Below are 22,425 nucleotides of genomic sequence, written 5' to 3' on the forward strand. Positions count from 1 at the left end.
TATCTGGGTGTCTAAATCTCTTGCTAGACTTTGAAAATTTACAGCTATTGTTGTGTTAAATAGGTTTCGATCTCTATTTCCTCTCACGTTCTGAGATACCAAAAATTTAAACGTTTGGTTGCTTAATAGTGTGCTATAATATCATGTGGGCTTTGTTCATTCTTTTAAATTCTTTTTCTTTTATTTTTGTCTGGTTGGGTTACTTCAAAAGATCTGTCTTTAAGTTCTGAAATTATTCTGCTTGATCTAGTCTATTATTGAAGTTTTGAACATATTTTTAATTCCATTCAATGAATTTTTCAGTTTCCAAATCTTTGTTTGGTTCTTTTTTTATGAGCTCTGTCTCCATGGTAAATTTCTCATTCGTAACCCGAATTGTTTTTCTGATTTCTTTGTATTGTTTACTTCTCTGTTGTAGCTGACTACTTTTTTTTTTTTTTTTTTTTTTTTGAGACTGAGTTTTGCTCCTGTTACCCAGGCTGGAGTGCAATGGTGCAATCTCAGCTCACCGCAACCTCCGCCTCCTGGGTTCAGGCAATTCTCCTGCCTCAGCCTCCCGAGTAGCTGGGATTACAGGCACGCGCCACCAGTACCCAGCTAATTTTTTGTATTTTTAGTAGAGACGGGGTTTCACCATGTTGACCAGGATGGTCTCGATCTCTTGACCTCGTGATCCACCCGCCTCAGCCTCTCAAAGTGCTGGGATTACAGGCGTGAGCCACCGCGCCCGGCTGAGTTTGAATTTTTTTAAGGTTACTGGGGTGTTTGAATGTGTGTGCATGTGTGCACTATTATGAATGTGGTCTTTTCAATTACATCCTCCAAGTGGTTCTTCTGTTAGTTTTATTTACTGAATCCCTAATAGTTTATGGTAGTTCTCCTCTGTTTTCTTCAGTTGTCCCGGTATATAGTCATTTTAAAGCCCTTTCTAATTATTGTATGTAAAACTCTACAACAGGCACAGTAACACAGATTCTGAAGTAACATGATTAGTGGTTGATGCCTATTCTTTTCCAAATCCACTTTCTTAAACCTTTCCAAGGAGTCAAGGGAGAGGGGTCATAGAAGAGAGGAAAGGGGAGAGACAGAGAAATGTGAGACGATCGCATGACAGAGAGGCAAGGGCTGGGTCCCTACATCTCAGTGCTTGCCCAGCCTAAATTTTCTCAGATAGGCACGTGAAATAGGTGTGATGTTTTACATGAGGCTCTTGAAGCTCATAAAATTCTCAGCCAGGTTATAAAGCCCAGAATCAATCCCACATATATTTATGCTGAGACACAGAAGTGTCACGAGGTAGTGCCAAAAAGCAGCCATGACCCAGATGGGAATGAGTTACGTAGCTGAGGCCCCGAACTCCTGCCCGGCAAGCTGACTGCACTGGCTTGTCTCACTCAGTCAAGTAAATTCACAATAATGGAGTTCCACATTTAATACAATTGCATTTGATAACAGATTTTTTTTCATGGACCAGTTATTACAAATAACAATGTTTTCAAGACGAAAATAATCCCCAGAGACCAAATTTATAACAATAAGTAACTGGGAAAGGAAAGAGGAAGGAACAAACAGGGAGGGAAATGGAATTAGAAGATGAAATGTAGGAGTTTTAAGCCATAAGCATTACGCATCTTCAAACATCTGAAATAAGTACAATAAAATATCAACATTTTATGAATTTCAATATTAGATGCTTGTACCTTTCTTAGGTTATTGTAGATACATTTTATTGAAGCATAATTTACATGAGTCGAATGCATAAATTTTACATGAAGTTTTACATAAGTATCCACTCACATAATCACCACCCAGGTCAACATACTTTCACCCTTCAGAAAGATTCTTTTCCTCACTTCAGTCAAGACCTTTCTCCCAAAAAGCAGCCACTGTTCAGATGATCTATTTACTATTGGTCGGGTTTTTCTAAACTTATATAATGGAATCAGATAGAATGTATTGGGTCTGCTTTATTTTGCCTGACGTTTTTCGATGAACTTACTTCATGTTGTTGCATGTTGCCCATTTCATTTCAATGAATGTACCAGAATTCATCCATCCTACTGCTGCTGACTGTCTCCAGTACGAGAGCTCCAAGCCAAAGTGGTGGAGAGACACACTACTAGACCAGCAAAAGAAGTCAGGATTTTAAACCCATATACTCTTTTACTTTGTGCTTTCTGCCCAGACACATCAATAACAGGTTACCAGTGGAAATTCCCCAGGAATAATCATAGTTGCAGGGAGAACGTTGTTTGAGATAATGATACGTTTGCCCCTTCAGACTCACTCCTTTCCTTCTCCACCAAGCTGTCTGCCAGAAAGCTGACCTATCTGGATAGATCTAATCAACAGTTCCCATATTTGCAGCTTCCACCTGGAGTCAGCAAACAGAAAGCCCAGGGAAGGAATGAGATCAGGGTATGCATTTACACCCTAGTTTCTTTCTGAGAGGGCTTAAGACCCACTGTGTGCTTTGAAGGAAATCGCATTCTTCTTAAGGTAGCCTGCTCTACAGCAGCAGTCCCCAACCTTGTGGCACCAGGAAGACAATTTTTCCATGGATTGGGGGTGGGAATGGTTTTTGAATCAAACTCTTCCATTTCAGATCATCAGGCATTAGATTCTCATAAGGAGGGCACAACCTAGATCCCTCACATGTGTAGTTCACAGTAGGGTTCATGCTCCTATGAGAATCTAATGCCACTGCTGATAGGACAGGAGGCAGAGGTCAGGCAGCCATGCTCGCTTGCCTGCCGCTCGCCTCCTGCTGTGCAGCCTGGTTCCTAAGAGTTCCTAAGACTATGGTATCCAGTCCGTGGTCCAGGGACTGGGGACCTGTGCTCTACAAGACTCTGCTTCCAGGTCCTAGTGACCTCTGGCCTTTTGCGCCCAGGAGTGGAAATAGCTCTGCTGATTCTGCATGGGGTTTCTGCACTACTGTGTGTTGAAACCTGTATCTCACACACACTTTCGTAATTAATCCTTTGTAAATAGCCCTCTTTGATGTATCCTAATTTGAGTGTGCCCTCACTTTGTGGTTGAGACTTGACTGGTGCAAATATTTTAAATGTGTTTTTCTAAGTGCTAAGTCAAAAGAAGGAAAAATTCTGTCACACACACACACACATTTCATATACCCTGTGGCTAAAAGACACAGTGGCAGAGGCAGTAACAGGCTCACAGTTCCCCACTGCCCACATCCTGAAAAGCAGGTGGGCATTAAGGAGTTTGCTCTGATAAAGGAACCAGCCCCTCTCCTTGGATTGTGAAGCTTCTTAATTACATGACTGAGAGGCAGTAGCCCCTCTCCTGGCATGCTCATGGCCTGGTGTCCAAGCCTACTGCGCCAGCTCTGTGATGGGGTGGCACTTTGCTTTAGCCCTGCTCTCCTTTTTTGGCTTCACGTCTTGGAGTGTCCGAGTCCTCCCTGTATAATAGGCTAGGATTCAAGACTTATAATTGCAGGGGCAGGATGTGGTCAGCCACCCAATAATGGCCTGCAGCCTGGATCCACGGTAGCAGATTTTCATGAAGCAATTTATTTCCCAGTTTGCAAGCAGCAACTTGAACTCTGAGTGGCCGGCCTGCACTGGTGATCATTCCTTAGCTCTCAGATTCATTTTATTCTTCCACCATTTTAAAACCCAACATGAAGACTGAAATATGTTCTATATAAAATTAAGATATTCTGAGCATGACCAATTAATGCTAAGTTATGTTAATACCTTGTGTGCAGATCTTGAACAAAGCTCCTTTATGTACTTAACAGAAACATATCCTAAGATTTCAAGTCATTTATAAAAGAATACTGTTACCAACATATAAAAAAAATACTGTTATTTATAATTATGCATGTGTGACTGATGAAAGTTTCTGCAAAATAATGGAAAATGGAAATAAGATTTTAGGGTTGATATGAAGCTGCTAATGCAATACATATTATCAACACCAAATATTCATGTTCAAATATCTCACTCACTTTATAAATAAGTGTATGTGAACTTGTTATAAATTTATACACAAACTATCATTTTATTATCCTGCATATTAAGTTCTACACAAATTTCACTTGAGGAATGTTACAGATCAATGGTTTACATAACAGCATAATTAATATTATTATTTATATCCCAATTCCCAATTCCTGCTATAGCAGCTACTTTCCATTTCCATTGGAAAGCACCTTGTCCCTGAGCAACTGTCTGTCACCAGCTGCGGCTAGTGCACAGAAGAGTGCTCAGTTCTGTGATGTTTCCTCTTTGACAGATGCTTTGTTTCCGGAAGCATTTATTTATGATCTAACTCAAGGAAGAGAAAAAGAAGTTTGGTGCTAGTCTTTGTGGGATTCAGAAAGAAAATATTTTTCTCAGTAGATTATGATCTCATGAGGTAACAGTGCCAGGCCATGGATGCAGTATTGGAAAATAAAAAATATAACACCACTGATCTTGGCAAACCTTTTTTATTTTGTGATAAAAATGCTTTCATATAAATTTCATCTTAACTACCTTAAGCATGAAACGGAAAAGTAAAAACAGAGTGTGCATTTTCCTTACTATGTTTAGTCAGGAATATGCGGTCATTTTTATTGGTTATTGGGTTTCTCATACAAACAGATATATCACTTTTAAGAGAAATGTACACAAGGAAATAGCCATAGTACCAGTTATTAGTGGGGGCCTCTGGGTACATAAATGTGTCCTCCCAAATAGTCATCATACATTCAATGTATTGGTTAGGGTCAAAACCCCCAAACCACCTCTCAACAAAACATTATACCTTTGGTTCTTTACTATGCAAGAATCACAAATTGGCAAATTCAATGAGATGATGCAATGGATTTGAGCATCATAGCTGACTGCTTACACTGAAATCTTTAATTCTCAGACTCTCTCCCTCCCCCACCATCACGTACAGAGGGAGCAAATAGGCAAACAAAACCCTATCCCCAAGGGCAGGCAGAAGAGGAGTCAAAGACAGGAAGAATTTGTAAAAATAAAAATAAACCAAAAATGGTAGACGAGGATCTATACATGGCATAAAAGATGTGTCTCGTAAAAACTGAGTCTCCAATTCAGAATCCAAATGAGAAAGTTATTATCCAGCTTACCTTCCCTTTAATTAGATACCACGCTTTAGATTCAAGAGTTCTTAAAGTCTAAGAGATCAGTAAAATGTTTGAAAGGCAGTGTTGTCCTCCTTGTCACTGAAACCTGCTGTCTGCAATGACAGCTTTCACAATCCCTTTCTCCAAACCCAAAGGATCCAAATTAAAGTATTCCAAGAAAAAGAAACAAGCAATTTGGTCCAACATTGTGCTTAGGGAAAAGGGAGGATATAAAATATCCAAGTGGCTGGATCAGCAGCTAATCCTTTCAGAAGTGGGGAAGGAGCAGGAGGGCAGGAAGGGGCAGGAACGCTGTGTCCAGAGAGGTCCATGCAGATGGGTTCTCCCCGTCTGTGAAGAATAAATGGGTCCAAGGGCAGAGAGTCCCCATTTGGAATGATAAAATGTTCACTGTGAAAGAGGCTGACGGACTGTTGCCACGTGGAAAGAACAAAGCAGAAAACGAGCAGACTTAATCTGCTTCTCTCAGGGCAGGACTAATTATTTCTGTTGGTCCAGTAAATTTGAATAGGAGTGAAAAAACCATTTGTAAACTATTATGCCAACAGACTTTTCCATATGGGGCCACTGACAGACAAATCAGGTAAGTGGGATGCACTGATGTATACCTGCAGCCATGCAATGAGAACTGTCATTCAAAGCAAGAGTCAGGAATCCACCCGTGATATCTACAAAACGCCCAGGCAGAAGTTAATCTGCAGGTGTCGTGGGCACTGCAGCACTGTACAGAAGCGGCAGCACAGCCAAGGACGAATTATTAACCGGCCCAAGAATAAGAAAAAGAAAACTCTTCTTTTTCTACAATTGACTAAAATGCTTCTGGAATTAAAAGAGAGTCCAGGAAGTTGCCAAGAACATGGATAGAGAGCGCGGATCCAGATGAGGGGCGATCGCAGTCTGAACGTGAGAATGACGACAGTGAGTTGTCGTCCACTATCATCTAGAAGGTGACTCTACGGAAGGAAAGCGTTCTGGTGAGTTTCTATGTTAGCTGCCAAAGGGAATGTCATGGCCACTTCAGAGGAAAGAAATGGTAGCTGAAGACAGCAAGGGCTGCTATACAGTTCCTCCTTTTCCAACCTTCGTACAGGGCTTAGACCCTGGAAAACAAGCCCAACTTTCCATTTCCTTCACTTCAACACAGAAAGTCGTCTTCGGTGAGAACATACGGGGTATACCAGTAACTCAGACCACACAGTGTGAAAGAAAGCTTGGTCAGCAGGCCTTTAAGCAGAAAGATAATCAGGAGGTAGACACTGATCACCCGGCAAAAAGAAGACAACTGTCTCTGGGCCCCTTGGGCTAGGGAAAGGTCAGTCCTAAATGGCAAGGGTACAACATTTCAGACATTTTCTTCTGTGGAGATGAAAGGAAAGGCTCAACAATTCAAAGACTAGTTTCATATGCTGGGTGAGTGAGTGCAACAGGCCTGGAGTGCTCAGAGCTGGGACAAATGTTCCATGCAGGCAGTCAAGGAGATCCTCGGCAGGAAGCCGGGCACCTGCGGGGGGGTTTCTGCCACTTGCACAAGTTGGCTTGTCTTTTGGCCATTCTAACATTCCAACCCTTTTTCTGGTTTAAAAAAAGTGGAGAGAATCATAGTAACTAGACTATCAAGGATAAAACTTCACACTGTCCAGGCCCACTCACAGAAAAACAACAGACTCATACCCTTCTTCCTGGTAAAGTTTATATGAAGACGTGCACACAGACAAGAGAAATTAAGGTGCAGCATCTTGAAGGCATCTCCCGTCCCCAAAATTTGCTCAAGAAAAATATTCTGCTCCCCTTCTTTCTCTAGGAATGACATATGTCGGAGAACACAATACGGGATGTCCATTTGCAAAGGAAACATACTTCAAAGGCTTATGCTGAGAACCGAACCAAAGGAACCCCTGGGAGACTCCATGGGGTGCTGGGAAGACAGGAGGGGAAAGGAAGCTGAAGTCTCTTTCCTGGGCCAGAATGATGAAAAGCACAAAGGTCTGACCCTATTACATGCTGGTAGAACCAGAATCACGGAGAGGTGCAAAATCGAAAGCACCAAATGAAGACAAAAGAATGTCCAAGGAGGAGAAGATGCGTAGGTCAATTCAGGCAGAATTCCGGGCACAATTCCCAACAGGACTCTAGTGTAGAATCTTCTCATGGATATGGCAGAAGCCCAAAGGGTTTAAAGCGCAGTCCAAGCGGCAAGAATGCCTGGGCTTCAATGAGCATCCATCTTACTCTCCAAATAGAAGACAGTAAACACGGCCCCAAGGCTTGTATTCATCTTGCATTTCCATGAACTTGTCTTGATTATTAGGAGCCATGCCCCCAATAAGCCTTGCAGATATCCAGTTAAACTGATGAATTGCTTCTCCTGCATTACGTGAATGATAAGAGCATCTTCTCTTTCCTACCTCTAGAAGCTGGCTCCAGAGATTTCTTCATTTCTCTCCCGGATGACCTTCATTTGTTCCTCAGCAGCATTTACAAAAGGCAGTTATGTCTCTACACTGGAGGCAGCCTCTTTCACGCATAAACCTGCATGTTGTTGTGTGGTGGCTCAGACATATGTGTCCCAGGTCCCCGCTGACCTCCAGCACCCCCAGGGGTAGGGCTGGTGGTCACATCTGACCAGTCAGAAGCAGAGTGGGGTGATGAACTTGACCACTGGTCGGGAGACTCTGGGGATGGTGTCAGGTAGGGATGCTCACCCTGGAGGTGACCACTGTGACTGGGTGTTCGCTCAGCAGCATTTGAGGAAGCATAACTGTGCTGTGAAGGGGGTGTGGGGTACTTGCCCACAGAGGCTGGGAAAGGATGATAGGCTGGGAGAATGGTCTGAGCTACCTGCCCATCCTGCTGGGGCATCATGGCAGTAGGGAAAGCCATACTGGGCAAACGGGCCATTTCTGGAATCTGGTACATGGTGGGCAGGGGACCTGCAACAGCTGGAGGGCAGGTGGACTGAGGCTGGGGAGCCCCCGCTGGCTGGGCAATACTGCCTTTAGGGATGAGCTGGAAAGTCACAATGGGGGGCAAGGGCTCCCGAGGGGTGGTTATGTGCTTCCCTTCAGGTGGCCTGCTCTGGGGAGCTATGCCAGGGTGGGTGCCCTCAGCTGGAGCCAGGACCATACCAAACATCTCATTGTACTGGGTCTCATTCACCTCCATGCGGTTCATCCAATCTGCTGGGACTGGGACTGGATGGAGCCTACCCAAGCTTCCAGCACTGCCACTGCCTGGGGGCACAATGTGGTGGTGGGACAGCAACTGGCTCACTGAGGGAAGCACGGTGCTGGCCCCATGCGCCAAAGGCTGTATTTCATGAAGGTTAGAAAAAGACAGTGCATGCTGGGCATGGACTGGGGCAGGAGGGGCGGCAGTGGCCAACATAGGGTTGGGTGAAGCCTGCAAGATCCCAGGGGATGTAATCAGTGGAGAGGATGTGGTGTCAGACACGTATGTGTGAGGCGATTCTAGGGAATCAACAGGGGATAGAGTTACAGAACTCTCGGAGAGTTGGACCTTCTCACTGACAGACTTCTTCCTCCTACTACCCTTGGCTTCCTTGGCTTCCTTGGCAAGGTTAGGGAGGCTAGTGGGCATGGTACTCTTGGCACTGGGCCGTCTAGACTTCTTGCCCATTGGGGTGTGCTTCAGGCTGAGGAAAGATCTGTTGGGCCCACAGATGACAGGTGAGAGAGCAGAAGTCAACACAGTGCCTGGAGGGCTTGGGGTCACATTGTACTCATCCAGGAGGCGCACGATGTCATGGTGCATGCGGTCCCGAGCCACATCGCGGGGCAGACGATCCATGTGGTCTGTGATGTCTCGATTGGCAAAATGGTCTAACAGGATCTTGGCTGCTTCGTAGCTCCCCTCCCGGGCAGCAAGAAACAGAGGTGTCTCTTCCTATAGGAAAGGCCCATCACAGAACACATATTAATGACACTTGAGAATACAGCAGTGTTTTTCAATCTTTTTTATTATCACCCCCTTAGACATGTTTTCCTAATTATCTCCCGCATGAAATACTAATACCACAGAAAGGCTGTGCCCCTACCATGTACTGAATGTATATCTGTGATTTATACATAAAAAGAGTAAGATTATTTCACCTCTCCTCAAAAAACAATTTTGCCCCTTGGAGGGAATATCTCTTTAGTTGGGAATTCATAGCATAAAGCATGACTCTGAGCCGGAGACTCAGTTAAAACAGTTCTGGGCTTATCAAAATAAGGTTCTAAAAGGAAAAGGATTTAGAAATAAGAAAGATAGGAAGAGAAGAAACTAAGGCATGCACAAAACTGGGAAAAATAAGGGAAAGAGTGAAAGAAAGAAGAGACAAAACATGTGCAAGAAAGGACTAAGATAAGAAAAATGAAGAAAACTGAGAGAAGATGAACAAGAGAAGGAAGCAGGACAAACAACTCAGAGGGGGCCGGGCGCGGTGGCTCACGCCTGTAATCCCAGCACTTTGGGAGGCCGAGGCGGGTGGATCATGAGGTCAACAGATCGAGACCATCCTGGTCAACATGGTGAAACCCCGTCTCTACTAAAGTTACAAAAAATTAGCTGGGCATGGTGGCGCGTGCCTGTAATCCCAGCTACTCAGGAGGCTGAGGCAGGAGAATTGCTTGAACCCAGGAGGCGGAGGTTGCGGTGAGCCAAGATCGCACCATTGCACTCCAGCCTGGGTAACAAGAGTGAAACTCCGTCTCAAAAAAAAAAAAAAAAACTCAGAGGGAGAAAACCAAACAGGAAAACATCAGGGTATCCAAGGATAGAAAAAAAAAAAAAAAGAGGAAGGGAAAAAAGAAAGAAAACAAGAGAAAAAGAAGTGAGTATGAACAGAAGAGACAACTGGAAAAAGGAAACGTCAGGGAAGAAGAAAGGTGTGCCAAGCTATCCACAGCCAGCCTACTGCCAGCTGAGTACTGAGAGGGCAGAGAGTCCTGACACATGCCTGGACAAGCCCAGTGTCCTTAACACGCTCTCCAAAACCAGTGTCTGCCCAAACTGCTTCCGTCTTTGTCTATCTATATCATAGGAGAAGCTGTAAAAAGAAACAGGAAGGGGCTTATAACTGAGGCAGTGCTACAAGCCTCCTCAAGCTAAGAGCCCACAGACTGTACCTTGTTGTCCTGCATGTCTCGGTTGGCCCCATTTTTCAAAAGCAAAAGAGTCGCCTCCACATTATTGACAGCAGCTGCCCAGTGAAGAGCAGATTTTCCTATAGGGAAGAAACATTTTTATAAGCAGACATTTCCTACTCCTAGTATAAAGCACCATGACTTGTCCAATGAAACCTTAAACTCCCCAGAGATTAGCAGGAAGCAGTTCTCCACAGGAGTCTATAGGAAAAACCAAAGTCATCTCTTCCTCTTCCTCTGTTCTAAAAATACTTCAGTATAGGTTACCTATCCTGCAGAAGACCTCTAGGTGAAAGGATCACTTGTATGAGGTATTAATGCCTACTACCTGGCAGAATCCACCCCGTTACATACTGAAGACAAAAACCTAAATATTACATGTCAGAATTTATATTGAGAATATCCCACAACTCTCCTAGAGAAGTCAGCTCTCATAAATCCTCAAATCAAGAATGGTCTACCTAGGAAACTACACAGGCAAACCTTTCATGTATCTGCTTTGAGGTCCAAGAACCGTCATTAAAAATCCCTCATTTTAACTGGAGATCTCCTACTGGCTTGGATCTCTGAGCTCAACATGTTGAAGGAAGAATGAATGAATGCATGAATGAACGGGTAAGTGAATCTCCAATGTACTTGGATCTGAGACAGTTCTTTAAGGGTCATGTAACCATTCCCCTCCTCAGAAGCATGCCTTGCAGGTAAGAATCCGAATCCCTGCCTTCCATTCCTACCATGGTCATCCACTGCATTCACATCTGCTTGGCAGTTGATCAGTTCTGCCACCATTCCCTCCACAGCCAGGCGGGCAGCCAGGATCAGGGGTGTAGTACCATCATTCATCCTGGCATCTAGATCAGTTACTCGGTTGCGAATCAGAATCTAGAAGAGGAGAAAGTACAGAGAAGAGAGTCACCTAGATGAAGGAAAACAATGAGACTCCGAGAAGAAACAAGGGCATCAGAGCTGAGGCTATATTGCAGGTTCCTGGAGGGGAGGGAAAATCTTTTTATCTTTGTGCCCAAGATTCTATCATGATCAATCAACAAATATTTGTTACATGAACAAATAAACAAATAGGTGCTCAACAAATAACGTAAAAGGATGAGCCTTCTACTTTCTCAGGAAAGAAGAGGGATGCGGGGAAGTATCACTTCAGTCACAGTGTGCAGCCTCAGGTGATTCAGAATGCTTCCAATTTCCTCACAAGGATAAAACCAACAGGCATCAAGGAATATAATATGAACTCATGTCAAGAAAACTGCCACTGAGCAGCCAGAAGCCCACATAGGCAAATCCGTAAGAAGTAGCTGACACTAGTCAAAGGCTCCTGACCAGGTTTCACTCGCATCTAATCTATGCATTTGGGAGGCGTCTTGGCACGACAGATTATCACTGACTAATCATCAGAAGACTGGTGTTATCTGCAGTTGGCTCCATCACTATCTGCCTATATAGAGCTAGGTCAGTTTGTCTGCCTCTCTTTTCCTGCTTTCCCATCTAGCAAGCATGACTTTAATGCCCGCCCTAATCTCTTAAATGACTGAATAAATTCAATGAGATATTAGTTCCTTAAGAAAGATAAAACATTATAGAGCCACAGGAATTCTTTTTTTTTTTTTTGAGACGGAGTTTCGCTCATGTTACCCAGGCTGGAGTGCAATGGCGCGATCTCGGCTCACCACAACCTCCGCCTCCTGGGTTCAGGCAATTCTCCTGCCTCAGCCTCCCGAGTAGCCGGGATTACAGGCACGCGCCACCATGCCCAGCTAATTTTTTTTTGTATTTTTAGTAGAGACGGGGTTTCACCATGTTGACCGGGATGGTCTCGAATTCTTGACCTCGTGATCCACCCGCCTCGGCCTCCCAAAGTGCTGGGATTACAGGCTTGAGCCACCGCGTCTGGCCAGGAATTCTTGTTATTCAGGTGACTCTTCTCATGTTCTTTACCTGGAAGACACCTTGGGCATCAGCTGCCACTGCAGCATGTAGGGGGCAGCGGCCCATGTTGTCCTGGGCATTGGCATCTGCACCTGCATCCAGGAGACGCTTGGCGGCATCAGCCCGTGAGTAGCGGGCTGCAAGGTGCAGGGCCATCTCACCAGTCCGGTCTGTCTGGGCCTGAAGGCTGGCACCCTGGTAGACCAAGTCTGTGATGATGTTAGCAGAAGAGTCCTCTGCATCTTCATCTTCATCACTCAAATCTGAGCTGCCTCCTCGGAGAGAAGCCAACATCAATGGGGTGCAGCCATCTGTAGGAATAGAAAATTCCAGAAGTACTCAAGAAGAAGGAAGTTAACCCTATTGTTGAAACAGTTCTATTTGAATAAAGTTATTCTTCTGGGCAAAGAATTCCCTGTACTTCTTGTAGTAACTGGTTATTAGTTTCACATCTTCCACCTTTTCCTCTGATAGCGTCATTTCTGAAAGAGTAATGGGAAAGCATGAGTCTGTTTAAGCTGGGGGCTCTTCCCTAAGTTAAACAAGTTTTTCTGTTCAAGTTTAAGTGCTGCTATTTTAACTCGAAATTTAAAAATATCTAATATTAATACAACAGTTAATATATGCCTAAGATATTAACCAACTCTCTATCCTCTGCTTTGGGTATTATTTTTCTATCCTGTACAATCTAACCCATTTTATCTGCCTGTTTAGTCTCAACACAGTGTACATAAGCAAGGTGAAATCCTTCCCTTTCTGAGTTCCTAATTTCTTCATGGCTACATTCCTTAGACGTTCATTTCCTCAAGCTGATTTAGAGTCTGTGAAATTGGGAAGGGGTATACGGCTGGACAGGGCAAAAACAGGGACAACAATGTAGAATCATGGGCAGACAGCACAGTGAAGAGGGGAAGGCTTCCTGGTGCTGACCTGGGCCCCGGACATTCACGTCCAACACATCCACCTCCTGCTCTGCCTGAGGAGGGGTGAGGGCCAGCGATGGTGTCCTACGGATGTCTGCGGCTTCAAGGTGCTGCTGCGTCCACGGCCGTCGATCGATAGGGTTGTCTTCTTCTGAGAGCAAGGCCTCATCTTCAGCCTAAAGGTGAAAACAAGGCGCTGCTGTGTCCATGGCCATCGATCGATGGGGTCGTCTTCTTCTGAGATCAAGGCCACATCTCCAGCTCCCTATCAACCGGGCCAGCACCAGAAACTGCTGAGGAGAACCTGCCCAGAGCCTCCACCACACCTCCTCACTGCCTATTGTTTCCTCTCTTCTACCCCTCCAGAGGATCACCCCAGCCCTGGCTTCCCACTGCTCTTGTGATGTGGCTCCTGCTCACCTCTCCTGTGTCATCTAGACAATTCCCTCCCCACATCCCAAACTCTAGGCGTTAGATCTCCAGAGCACACAATTCTCACTTTTACCTAGCCTCCACTAGAAAGTAAACTTTAATTCTTTTTGGCCCTAAAAACCATACTCTGCTTAACTGGTCATGTATTAAGTGCTTACATAGCACTACATGGCCACCCTTACCATGAGGCTGTAAGCTTCTTGTGGAGAGAAAATGAGCTTTGTTCAAGGTTGCTTCCTTGTACTCAACATAGCACCCAACACGTAGTAAGCACTCGGGAAAGACTATTCATAATAATAATTACGATAGTTTAAAAGCTGTGGAAAGTAGGTAAGGCACACGTGCCAACACAACAACTCATGGAGGAAAGGGTTATTATTACTGCATTTTACCGGCAAGGATAATCACAAAGAGGTTAAGTAACTTGCCAGCTACTACGTGGCAGAGTTTTAGACTTGAATCCAGTTCTGATATTAAGTAAAGCAATTTTCTTCACCATCACACTCTAGCCATGCACAGCTGTGGATGGATGGTCTCCTTTTTCACGTTAGTCTCTGCCCAGCCTACCCCTTGCTTTTATAAGGTTTTGGTTTCCTGGGCTCAAGGAGCCTCCAATGTCAATGATCACCAGCTTTCTTCCACTGCTTCATTTCATCTTCTCTTATAGAAGGAGAAGTGCCCATAAAGGGTGAGGGAGAGATGTGGCCATGAAGCGACTGCCATCTACACATCCCAGTCCTGACTTGACTACTTGCCAGCATGACACTAAAGGAAGGGGACATGTTTGTTTTAATATTTTTAAAGAGTTAGTCTTGAGGAGCATACATAGGTAACCCAAGGTCATCAATGACCTAGGGATTCCTGCTGTTTAGGAGAACCTAGGATAGTTATTGACTGGGTAACGTATAAAGACTATCACTCTTTCCTCTGTTTCACGACACTCTGGAGCTAAAAGACAGAAATTTGAAATGCAACCAGATAATGGCTGGCAATGCTGGTTCTACCACGGGCACCTCAGCTTCATGGACACCCCAGCTTCACGGGCACCTCACCTTCACGGACACCCCACCTTCATGGACACCCCAGCTTCATGGGCACCTCACCTTCACGAACACCCCACCTTCACGGGCACCCCACCTTCACGGGCACCCCACCTTCACAGGCACCTCACCTTCACGGGCACCCCACCTTCACGGGCACCCCACCTTCACGGACACCCCAGCTTCACGGGCACCTCACCTTCACGAACACCCCACCTTCACGGGCACCCCACCTTCACGGGCACCCCACCTTCACGGGCACCCCACCTTCACGGGCACCTCACCTTCACGGACACCTCACCTTCACTTTCTTTGACTGGGGCCCTTCATCATCGACCCAGTGTTCACTTGTTCCAGAACCAATTAGGTTAGCTTCCGAGACTTGCACTGAGAGATTTCTAACAGGATTATAAAAAGGAAACATAAGAATGGTGGTTATGTCATAAACTAACACAGTGGTTTTCAACACTTTCCACCATGACATACTCCCATGGCTATAATACAATTTTGCAGGGTCTTGGCCCAGAGAAGATGGACAGGCAGTATTCTTGTGACAACCCCTCGGCATTCATCCTTTCCCTTCCCACTGAGCGAGAGCTTAAAACAGAAGTGCACCTCAACACAGAAGCTGGGCAGCACTGCGATGATATGCACAGAACAGATGCACCCAGGCTCTGACTGTGGTTTCAGTCACTCCTAAGGCATTGAGCATCATGGTCAGTGCAAAGCTTAGAATGTAGAATCACGATTCAGTAAGACACACTTCTCTAGTCACACATCAAGTCTATCCCCATCTGTACTGAGAAAGGCGGCTTCCTGGCAATGCCTCTTACTTCAGCCCCACAGCGTCCTGTCCCACTGGCTCACGACGCTTGTGATTGCTTGCATCTCGGCGAAGAGTGAAACCTTCAGGCAGCCACAGAGAGCCATGCTTACGCTTTCGTTTTGCCATGATCACCCCCAGCAGAATAATAAACAGAATGATGACCACGGCAACAGCAAGAAGATAGAGGAGCTGAGTGCGTTCTGGAGCCGGGGATTCACCTGAAAGTCCACAGAGACAGGGAAAGTGCTGAATAAAACATCAACCTCTCCATGTCAGCATTAGACTCATTTACAGGACAACTCTGACCTCACCAGTCCTGAAAAAAGAGGACTGCATAATGAAAATTATGCCCCCAATTGACACTGTCCCCCCGCCACCTTTCCCCTTAACACCAGTGCTACTCACTGATGACAGACACGAGAGGGTATGACAGGGTCCCCTGTATGGCGTGAGAGGCTAGGAGAGCTGCTGCTGCATCTGTGTTCTTGAAGCAGTGGTCTGAGTCTTGAACACACTGGCGGTTGTCAATTTCCAGAAAGACTTTAGAGCTGTTGGATGCCAAGGGAGAAGTGGGAAGGAAAGCAGAAGAGTGCAGGTCAGGCAGAATGTGTCATAAAGGCTGATGAGAGCCTTCCTTCCTCCCCTTCAGCATCAGGTCCCCACCTCTGGGATGCTGCCATAAGACATAACTCAGAAACTAAGACACTAATTCCCACATAGAGGATGTCCCACCTTCCTTAGTCTGGCTGAGGCAATGCATGACAAAGTGAGAAGCTGGTCTCCAGTGCTTTCCTCCTGAAGGTTTCAGTGGTCTTCTTCTACTCTCTCCTACCCACTCAGTGGTACTTAGTGCTACTTTAGAAACACACCCCTGTGCATTTTTAGTCCTTATTTTCCTTTGTCTCTGCATTGTTATCTCAGCTAGTTGGAGGGTTATGTTTGAGAATATACCAACAAAGAGTGAGGTGTGAATGACAGAGCAACTGAAGATCATTACCCGTGTCAGAGACATATACTCTCAAGAAGAGCCTTGACAGTAAGTCAATCATTAATGCAAAAAGGAACGTCACTGATAAAGGGATTTGAGGCAAGTCTGGCAAAAGGTTATAAATTGTGGCATCTGAGGAGGCCTTCCAGACATCTTGCTCCTGTGTACCCCAGCCCACTTTTCAGGACCCCAAGATCAAGGCACATCTTTAGACTTAAACATAAAGTACTGGGGTAATGGGTTTATCTTAGTGGTGGGCCACTCTGTTTGTCTGATCTTTGCATTTCTACAGGCTGAATTATGACTTGTGCTATATATCAAAGTGCCTGGCTTCATAAAATTACCCTTGACGTTCAGAAACCAAATACCTACCCAGCCACCTCCTGTTCTTGTTCACCAGGAAGGGACCTGCGTGTCATCCTCTGTTTCTTCATGGCAGCTGACTTCTCACCATAATAGGGGTACACCATAGGTTCCCCCTTGGAGTCCCGCTTAATGCGCAAGTTGGTGTGAAGCAGGGTGCCCAGTGCCCGCAAGAAGCTGCGGACATCCTGGAGCAGTTGTTCAGGTGGCAACAACACCACAATCACCAGGGTACCCTCTGCCAGGTTCTCAGGCTGGTCAGCAGCACAATCCAGCCCATCCCAGCCACACTCCTCACTGTTGCACCCCTGGTCACAGTGGTTGTCTTTGAAGTGGTCTGCACAGTATTTGTCATACCTAGGTCAGGAGAAGCAGAGAACAGACAAAAGGGCTCAGATTAGACTAGAGCTCTATTTGGTTTTACATTTGGATTTTACTGTGGATTTTCCTACCCATTTGACTGTGGCTCCTATCAGGGCCCAAAGGCCCCACGAAACCTTCTTCACATCTCCTATCCCTGATGTCACAGAGCACATACAGGATACGCCACTTATCCTTGTTGAGTACTTCTTAAATGAGAACAACACTGCACTCGCTATGCTGCAGGAGCTCAGGGGCCCCCAGGCAGCTTACAATCCTGTTACGTCAGCTTTTCAAACAAAGCTGCGTATATGAACGGAAGTTAACCTGGTTCGTGCTTTCTCTGCTTTGTATCCACTATCTCCAGTAAGGTAACAATGGGCTTTAGGAAGTGAAAGATGCCTCTAGAAACTTGATAAATAGCCCTGAACCATTGAGAGCTGCCATACAGAGAACCATATTAACATGACCCATTTCTTTCCCTTTCAAGAGTGAACCCCAAATACAGAAGGTAAAAGCGAGTGGTTATGTCCTTATAGGACACCGTATCTTACTGGTACAGTCTCTTTCAATATTTGCAAAAGGAATTAGAACGTATATGATTTGATGTACAAACTATTTCATCTGTACTGTCCTCTCCTCATCCCCTCCCCCTTGATATTTGTACTAATTGGTACAACTTTTCATGCCAGCGCAGTCAAAAGTCAATGAAATCAAAAGTCAACAAAATAACTAGCTTTGGCAAGTTCTTTAACCCTTGGGCCTAAGTTCTCTCACCTCTGAAAGAATGTTAGTGATACTAAGGCCTCGCGGGCTGTCGAGAATTCACTAGGATCACATTCGATGGAATGGCTAGTTAACAGGAAAGTTCCTACCTAAACCATACAGCATCCTGTAACTGTAACAGGGAAGACCAGGAGGGGTCACAGGCCTAATCTAATTCATGCTTCCAGATAAATCTGGGTGGGGAAAAACAGTCTTAGGGAAAGACATGGGGTGAAGAGAGAGATACAGACCTTTCCATCCAGCCTGCAGGCAGGTTATGTGAGAGGCTGCCTGAAGTGGGAAACACCACTTCCAAAAGTTATATCCCCCAGGAGGTCACGAAGGCAGCAGGTGAGAAGGCAGAGATAGGCAGAGAGAGAGGGTCACTATGCAATGAGCATTCCTGGCCCTCTGTCAGCAAGGGAGAGCACAGGGTAGTGCGCGATGGGACAAGGCTGGCACCATCTGAAAAGCAGAGGCGGCTGAGGCTGAAGCACTGGAGTGGTTAGGAGCAAGAACCGGAAACTCAAGTGTGTTAGTGACAGTCCCCTGCAGCTTCTGGAGAACGTGAAGCTCTTACTTGCATGTCTTGCTGTTCCCCTGGCATTCAAAGTTGTCAAACAGGCACTCGGCCGTGTTGCACAGCTCGTCACACTGGTTGTTGATATAATCCCAGCAGGGAAGCGGGGAGGAGCAGTTGGCCCAGGGGTTCTCCATGGTGAGAGAACAGTCACCCCCATCCCACTGGCAGGCATGGCTGTTGCAGGCCTCATCGCAGACGCCATCCCGAGCTTTGTCAGCACAATACTGGCTCAGACAGGTGGCAGGAGGGGTGCTGGGGGGCACCGTGTAGAGTTCACAGAGGCTGCCCCAGAATGGTGGGGTGCACTGGCAGGAGTAAAAAGGAGGCTGGCGCTGAGGGTGGCAGCTGCCCCCGTGCTGGCAGGGGCTACTGGCACAGCCTGACTCACAGTCCTGGGGGTTGGGGCAGAAGCAGCGGGGTCCAGAGGCGGTGTGCACACACTGCTCCCCTTTCTTACATTTCACTTGTCCACAGCTGCTCTGGCATCTTGCCCCGGAAAATCCCTGTGGAAATCAGTGAGGAAATAAGGATGGCATTGGTAGGGAAACAGTCACATTGGAAGTTTCGGGTTTCTAGAAAACCTCCACATCTCACTCCCTTCTGTACTTCCTGCTCAGCCCAAGCCAAGGTTACTAGACAGGTTTCATTTCAGCACCTCCCCAGGCATAGGGATCTCTTGTTTTGGGGAGGTCTCAGTCTCTGGCAATGATAAAAGGCTGGGTAGAGCAAAGAGCTAAAATTAAGCTTCCCTCTGGTTCAAGAGACAACTTGCTTCCAAATGGTTCCCGCTAAAGAACAGCAGAGCAACGTTTCCACCAACTCCGGCACAAGCGGGGCAGTGAGACTCCCCGCCAGCATGGGGCCGAGAAGTCAAAAACATCAGCCCTATCATCAAGGGGGCATTCCACCACTTTGTGTGGTTTCCCCTTAGTTTTTCTTAAGCCTGACAGTCACGGACTGGGAAGTTCACTGTTTCAGGAAGTGTCTAAACAGTTCTTTTTATTTAATTAGGTTGTTTTTTGTTTTGTTCTGTTGTTTATAAACAGCTTTAAATGGAAAAACCCAAGCATTTTCTTCTGAAAGATCTACAATTGATAAATCTCATTTCAAAGCTTGATAAAACCAGGTTTGATCTCAGTTTTGTCACAGATATTGTATGGAAGAGAGAATGCCCCTTATGAGCAACAGGGCACTTACCGGGGGACAACGGCAAATGAAACCATCAGGCATGTTGCTGGCCACAGCACAAGTCCCTCCATTCAGGCAGGGCATCTGGGGACACACATCGATGAAGGTTTCACAGTGCCGGCCTCAGAAAATAAAAATGGGTTTTAAAAGGCAGAAGTAGTCATTCCAAGTTACTGACCAAACTTTGCTGGGATAGGAAGCACCCATAGGTGGAGCAAGGGTGTGAGTTCAGTCCTACGCCTGTGGCAATCTGAGCAAAGGAAGGAAACACTCGCTGGGTCTCCACATGCCTGGCCCATCACTGGCTCAGGCCAGTTCCTTCCTCTGTCTTGCCTACACAGTAAGCACCAACTCACACAACAGGATGGGTGAGAAAAGTGACTTAAATGCCCTCAAAAAAACAAGAAATTGCACTTCAGCTTTTCGAAGTCACTAGATTTCATACGTTTCAGGAAACAGTTAAAAAACCATTTGCCGCATTTTGTTAATGTCATCTACTTCATAGGAGAGGCTACACCAGGCCAATACCAGGCCCATATATTTAAATGGTGATTTGCAGTACAGAGAACTCTCATCTGCGATATACCTCGTTTCAATCACTTTGTGGCCTTTCTGTAACCTAACTGGTATTCCCTAAAACGCAGCTTAATTTTCCTGAAGTTAACTTCCTCTAGGAATAGTTCTAAAACAGCAGGCCCCTGGGGGCCACTGCTCCAAGATAAAGAATAAGGCAACCGGAACCATGGAGGAGACGAGGGCACCGCACAGCTGGGACTCCTGGCCAACAGCAGAAGGTAGGCCCCATCTGGCCTGCGGTCACTTAGGAAAGAAAAGGTAGCTTTAAAAATGAAGTAAAAATAGTAATGTTTTTGGCCCACCAGATCAAGCAGCCAGAGGTATAGATGTTTGTCTCTTTAAATCGCAGCAGCAGCCGCTAACCAAAAGCAGCCACCACATGGACACAGCTTGGTGGACCACCAGTCTCTCGCTGTTCATCTCTACCACAGCTTCCCACAATAACTGGCTCAATGTGTTCAAGTGATTTCTTTTTCATTCACAAATGTGGAAAATGCACTAGCACGACTTCCTGGCTATGGGATACTAATTCAAAACGGTCTCCATTCCTTCCTTCTCCTGCTTCCCCCTGACTTTGTAAATGTTTGTCAGTGTTCCCAGAGAAAAAAGCCTCAGAGCCAATGAAAGAAAAAGGAGCCAGTTTTGCTTCTTCGGCTTTCCAAGTGCAGTTTGGCCAATACGAGGCTGTGGACAGACTGTTCATACTTATTCTGTCCCATATTGCCTCAATAGTTATGAAGTTCATAATGGATTATTTCTCTTTTGATGTTAGTGTATGTAGGGAACTTCCAGGCTGCAGAATCCCTCTCATTCTTCATAAAATTCCAAGACTGTAAGGCAGCATATCTTTAAAGCTGGAAGGAAAGATGGCTGAAGATGGGCTCAGGATACAGCAGGTTCCGCTTGATGAACTGTTTGTAAACAGACGACTATAGCCTATTTTCTGACTCCCAAGGAACCTGATCACACCCTCCCTAAAAGAAATACAACTACAGACCCCAGGAAATGCATGATAAATTTCAAATCTGAGTATCCTGCCACATCTGGATATAAACAACTATTTTAGTTTCCAAAAGTCTCCATGCTGCCCTCTCCAGAAGTAACTAGTAAGTTCTTGCGATAAGACCTCTATTCTGAGGCAGGGTGAGGTCATCTTCATGTCCTGTTATGAAAGAAAGAAGCTTGAGAACAGAGCAGGAACATGACCAGGGCTTCCCTGGGCAGGGCGTTACTTGTGACCGCTGCAACTTTTCATTTCATAGCTGCATCAACTGATCTTTGGTTAAACACATTTGAATTTGGACCTGCTCCCTTTAAGTATCTAAGCAGGGTCCTAAGCTTCTCTGAGTCTTAGGAGTGGAAAGATCATGGTGTTGGGAACTACCCGGTAATTCAAGCTACTATATGTAATGTCAAAGGAGGAAGGATGAAGAAACCAGAGTTAGACGTAAGGTTCCTTAAAACAAAATGTCATTTTCTTCAGGTGAAGAGAGTTCCGTGAATGAATGGTGGTGACGGTGGAAGAGCAATGTCAATGTACTAAAAATAAATGCCACTAAACTGTATATTTTAAAATAATTCAGACGATAAATTTTAGGTTTCGGATGTTTTGCCACAATTAAAAAATGTTATATTATTCACTACTTTCAATATACATTTTAAAAAGTATTCCTGCTATATCATATGATCAATGCACAACAAAGGAATCACTAAGGAAAAATTAAAGGTAGACACTGAATATAACCTCTCTGAAGTACAGAGTAGAAAAAAAAGTGGCTTTTAAAAATTAAGCTGCTGTTGTTTTTCTTATATAAGAAAAGCTTCACTCGGGTCTGGGACAAGTCACAGGGCCCAACTTGCTCACTAAAACCATCTGCCAAGGCAGAGTGGCCAGGAGGCTAGAGAGCTTCTCACCGGTGAAGGCGCTACGACAAACACACAGGTAGTCGTTGGTAAGCTGGATACAGTCCAGACTGCCCTCAGAGCTGCAGGGGTCAGAAAGGCACTCGTTGATGTCTCCCTCACAACGTTCCCCAGCGAAGCCAGGCAAGCAGTGACAACTGTAGCCTCCGATCCTATCCACGCACTGACCACCATTGAGGCAATGGGGACCCCCGGCACAGTCATCAATGTTTTCTTCACAGAGTAGGCCTGGAGGAAAGAGAAGA

General features: G+C 45.5%; 1 protein-coding gene across 2 annotated transcripts in view; it reads right to left on the reverse strand.

Annotated features, from left to right (window-relative positions):
- Positions 1–4,446: 4,446 nt before the first annotated feature.
- NOTCH2 (notch receptor 2) overlaps positions 4,447–22,425 on the reverse strand; it is a 167,227-nt gene continuing 149,248 nt past the window's right edge. For both annotated transcript variants that reach the window (XM_035252644.3, XM_035252643.3), the window contains 12 exons: positions 22,172–22,408; positions 19,691–19,803; positions 18,491–18,996; positions 16,795–17,142; positions 15,840–15,982; positions 15,442–15,652; positions 14,910–15,006; positions 13,144–13,312; positions 12,223–12,524; positions 11,007–11,154; positions 10,255–10,352; positions 4,447–9,031 (listed from right to left, as the gene is read on the reverse strand). In XM_035252644.3, the coding sequence (XP_035108535.1) occupies positions 7,646–9,031; positions 10,255–10,352; positions 11,007–11,154; positions 12,223–12,524; positions 13,144–13,312; positions 14,910–15,006; positions 15,442–15,652; positions 15,840–15,982; positions 16,795–17,142; positions 18,491–18,996; positions 19,691–19,803; positions 22,172–22,408 (3,758 nt within the window). In that variant the 3' untranslated portion in view covers positions 4,447–7,645. The remainder of the gene's footprint in view (positions 9,032–10,254; positions 10,353–11,006; positions 11,155–12,222; positions 12,525–13,143; positions 13,313–14,909; positions 15,007–15,441; positions 15,653–15,839; positions 15,983–16,794; positions 17,143–18,490; positions 18,997–19,690; positions 19,804–22,171; positions 22,409–22,425) is intronic.

The sequence above is a fragment of the Callithrix jacchus genome, chromosome 7 (assembly GCF_049354715.1).
Source record: "Callithrix jacchus isolate 240 chromosome 7, calJac240_pri, whole genome shotgun sequence".
NCBI classification, from domain to species: domain Eukaryota; kingdom Metazoa; phylum Chordata; class Mammalia; order Primates; family Cebidae; genus Callithrix; species Callithrix jacchus.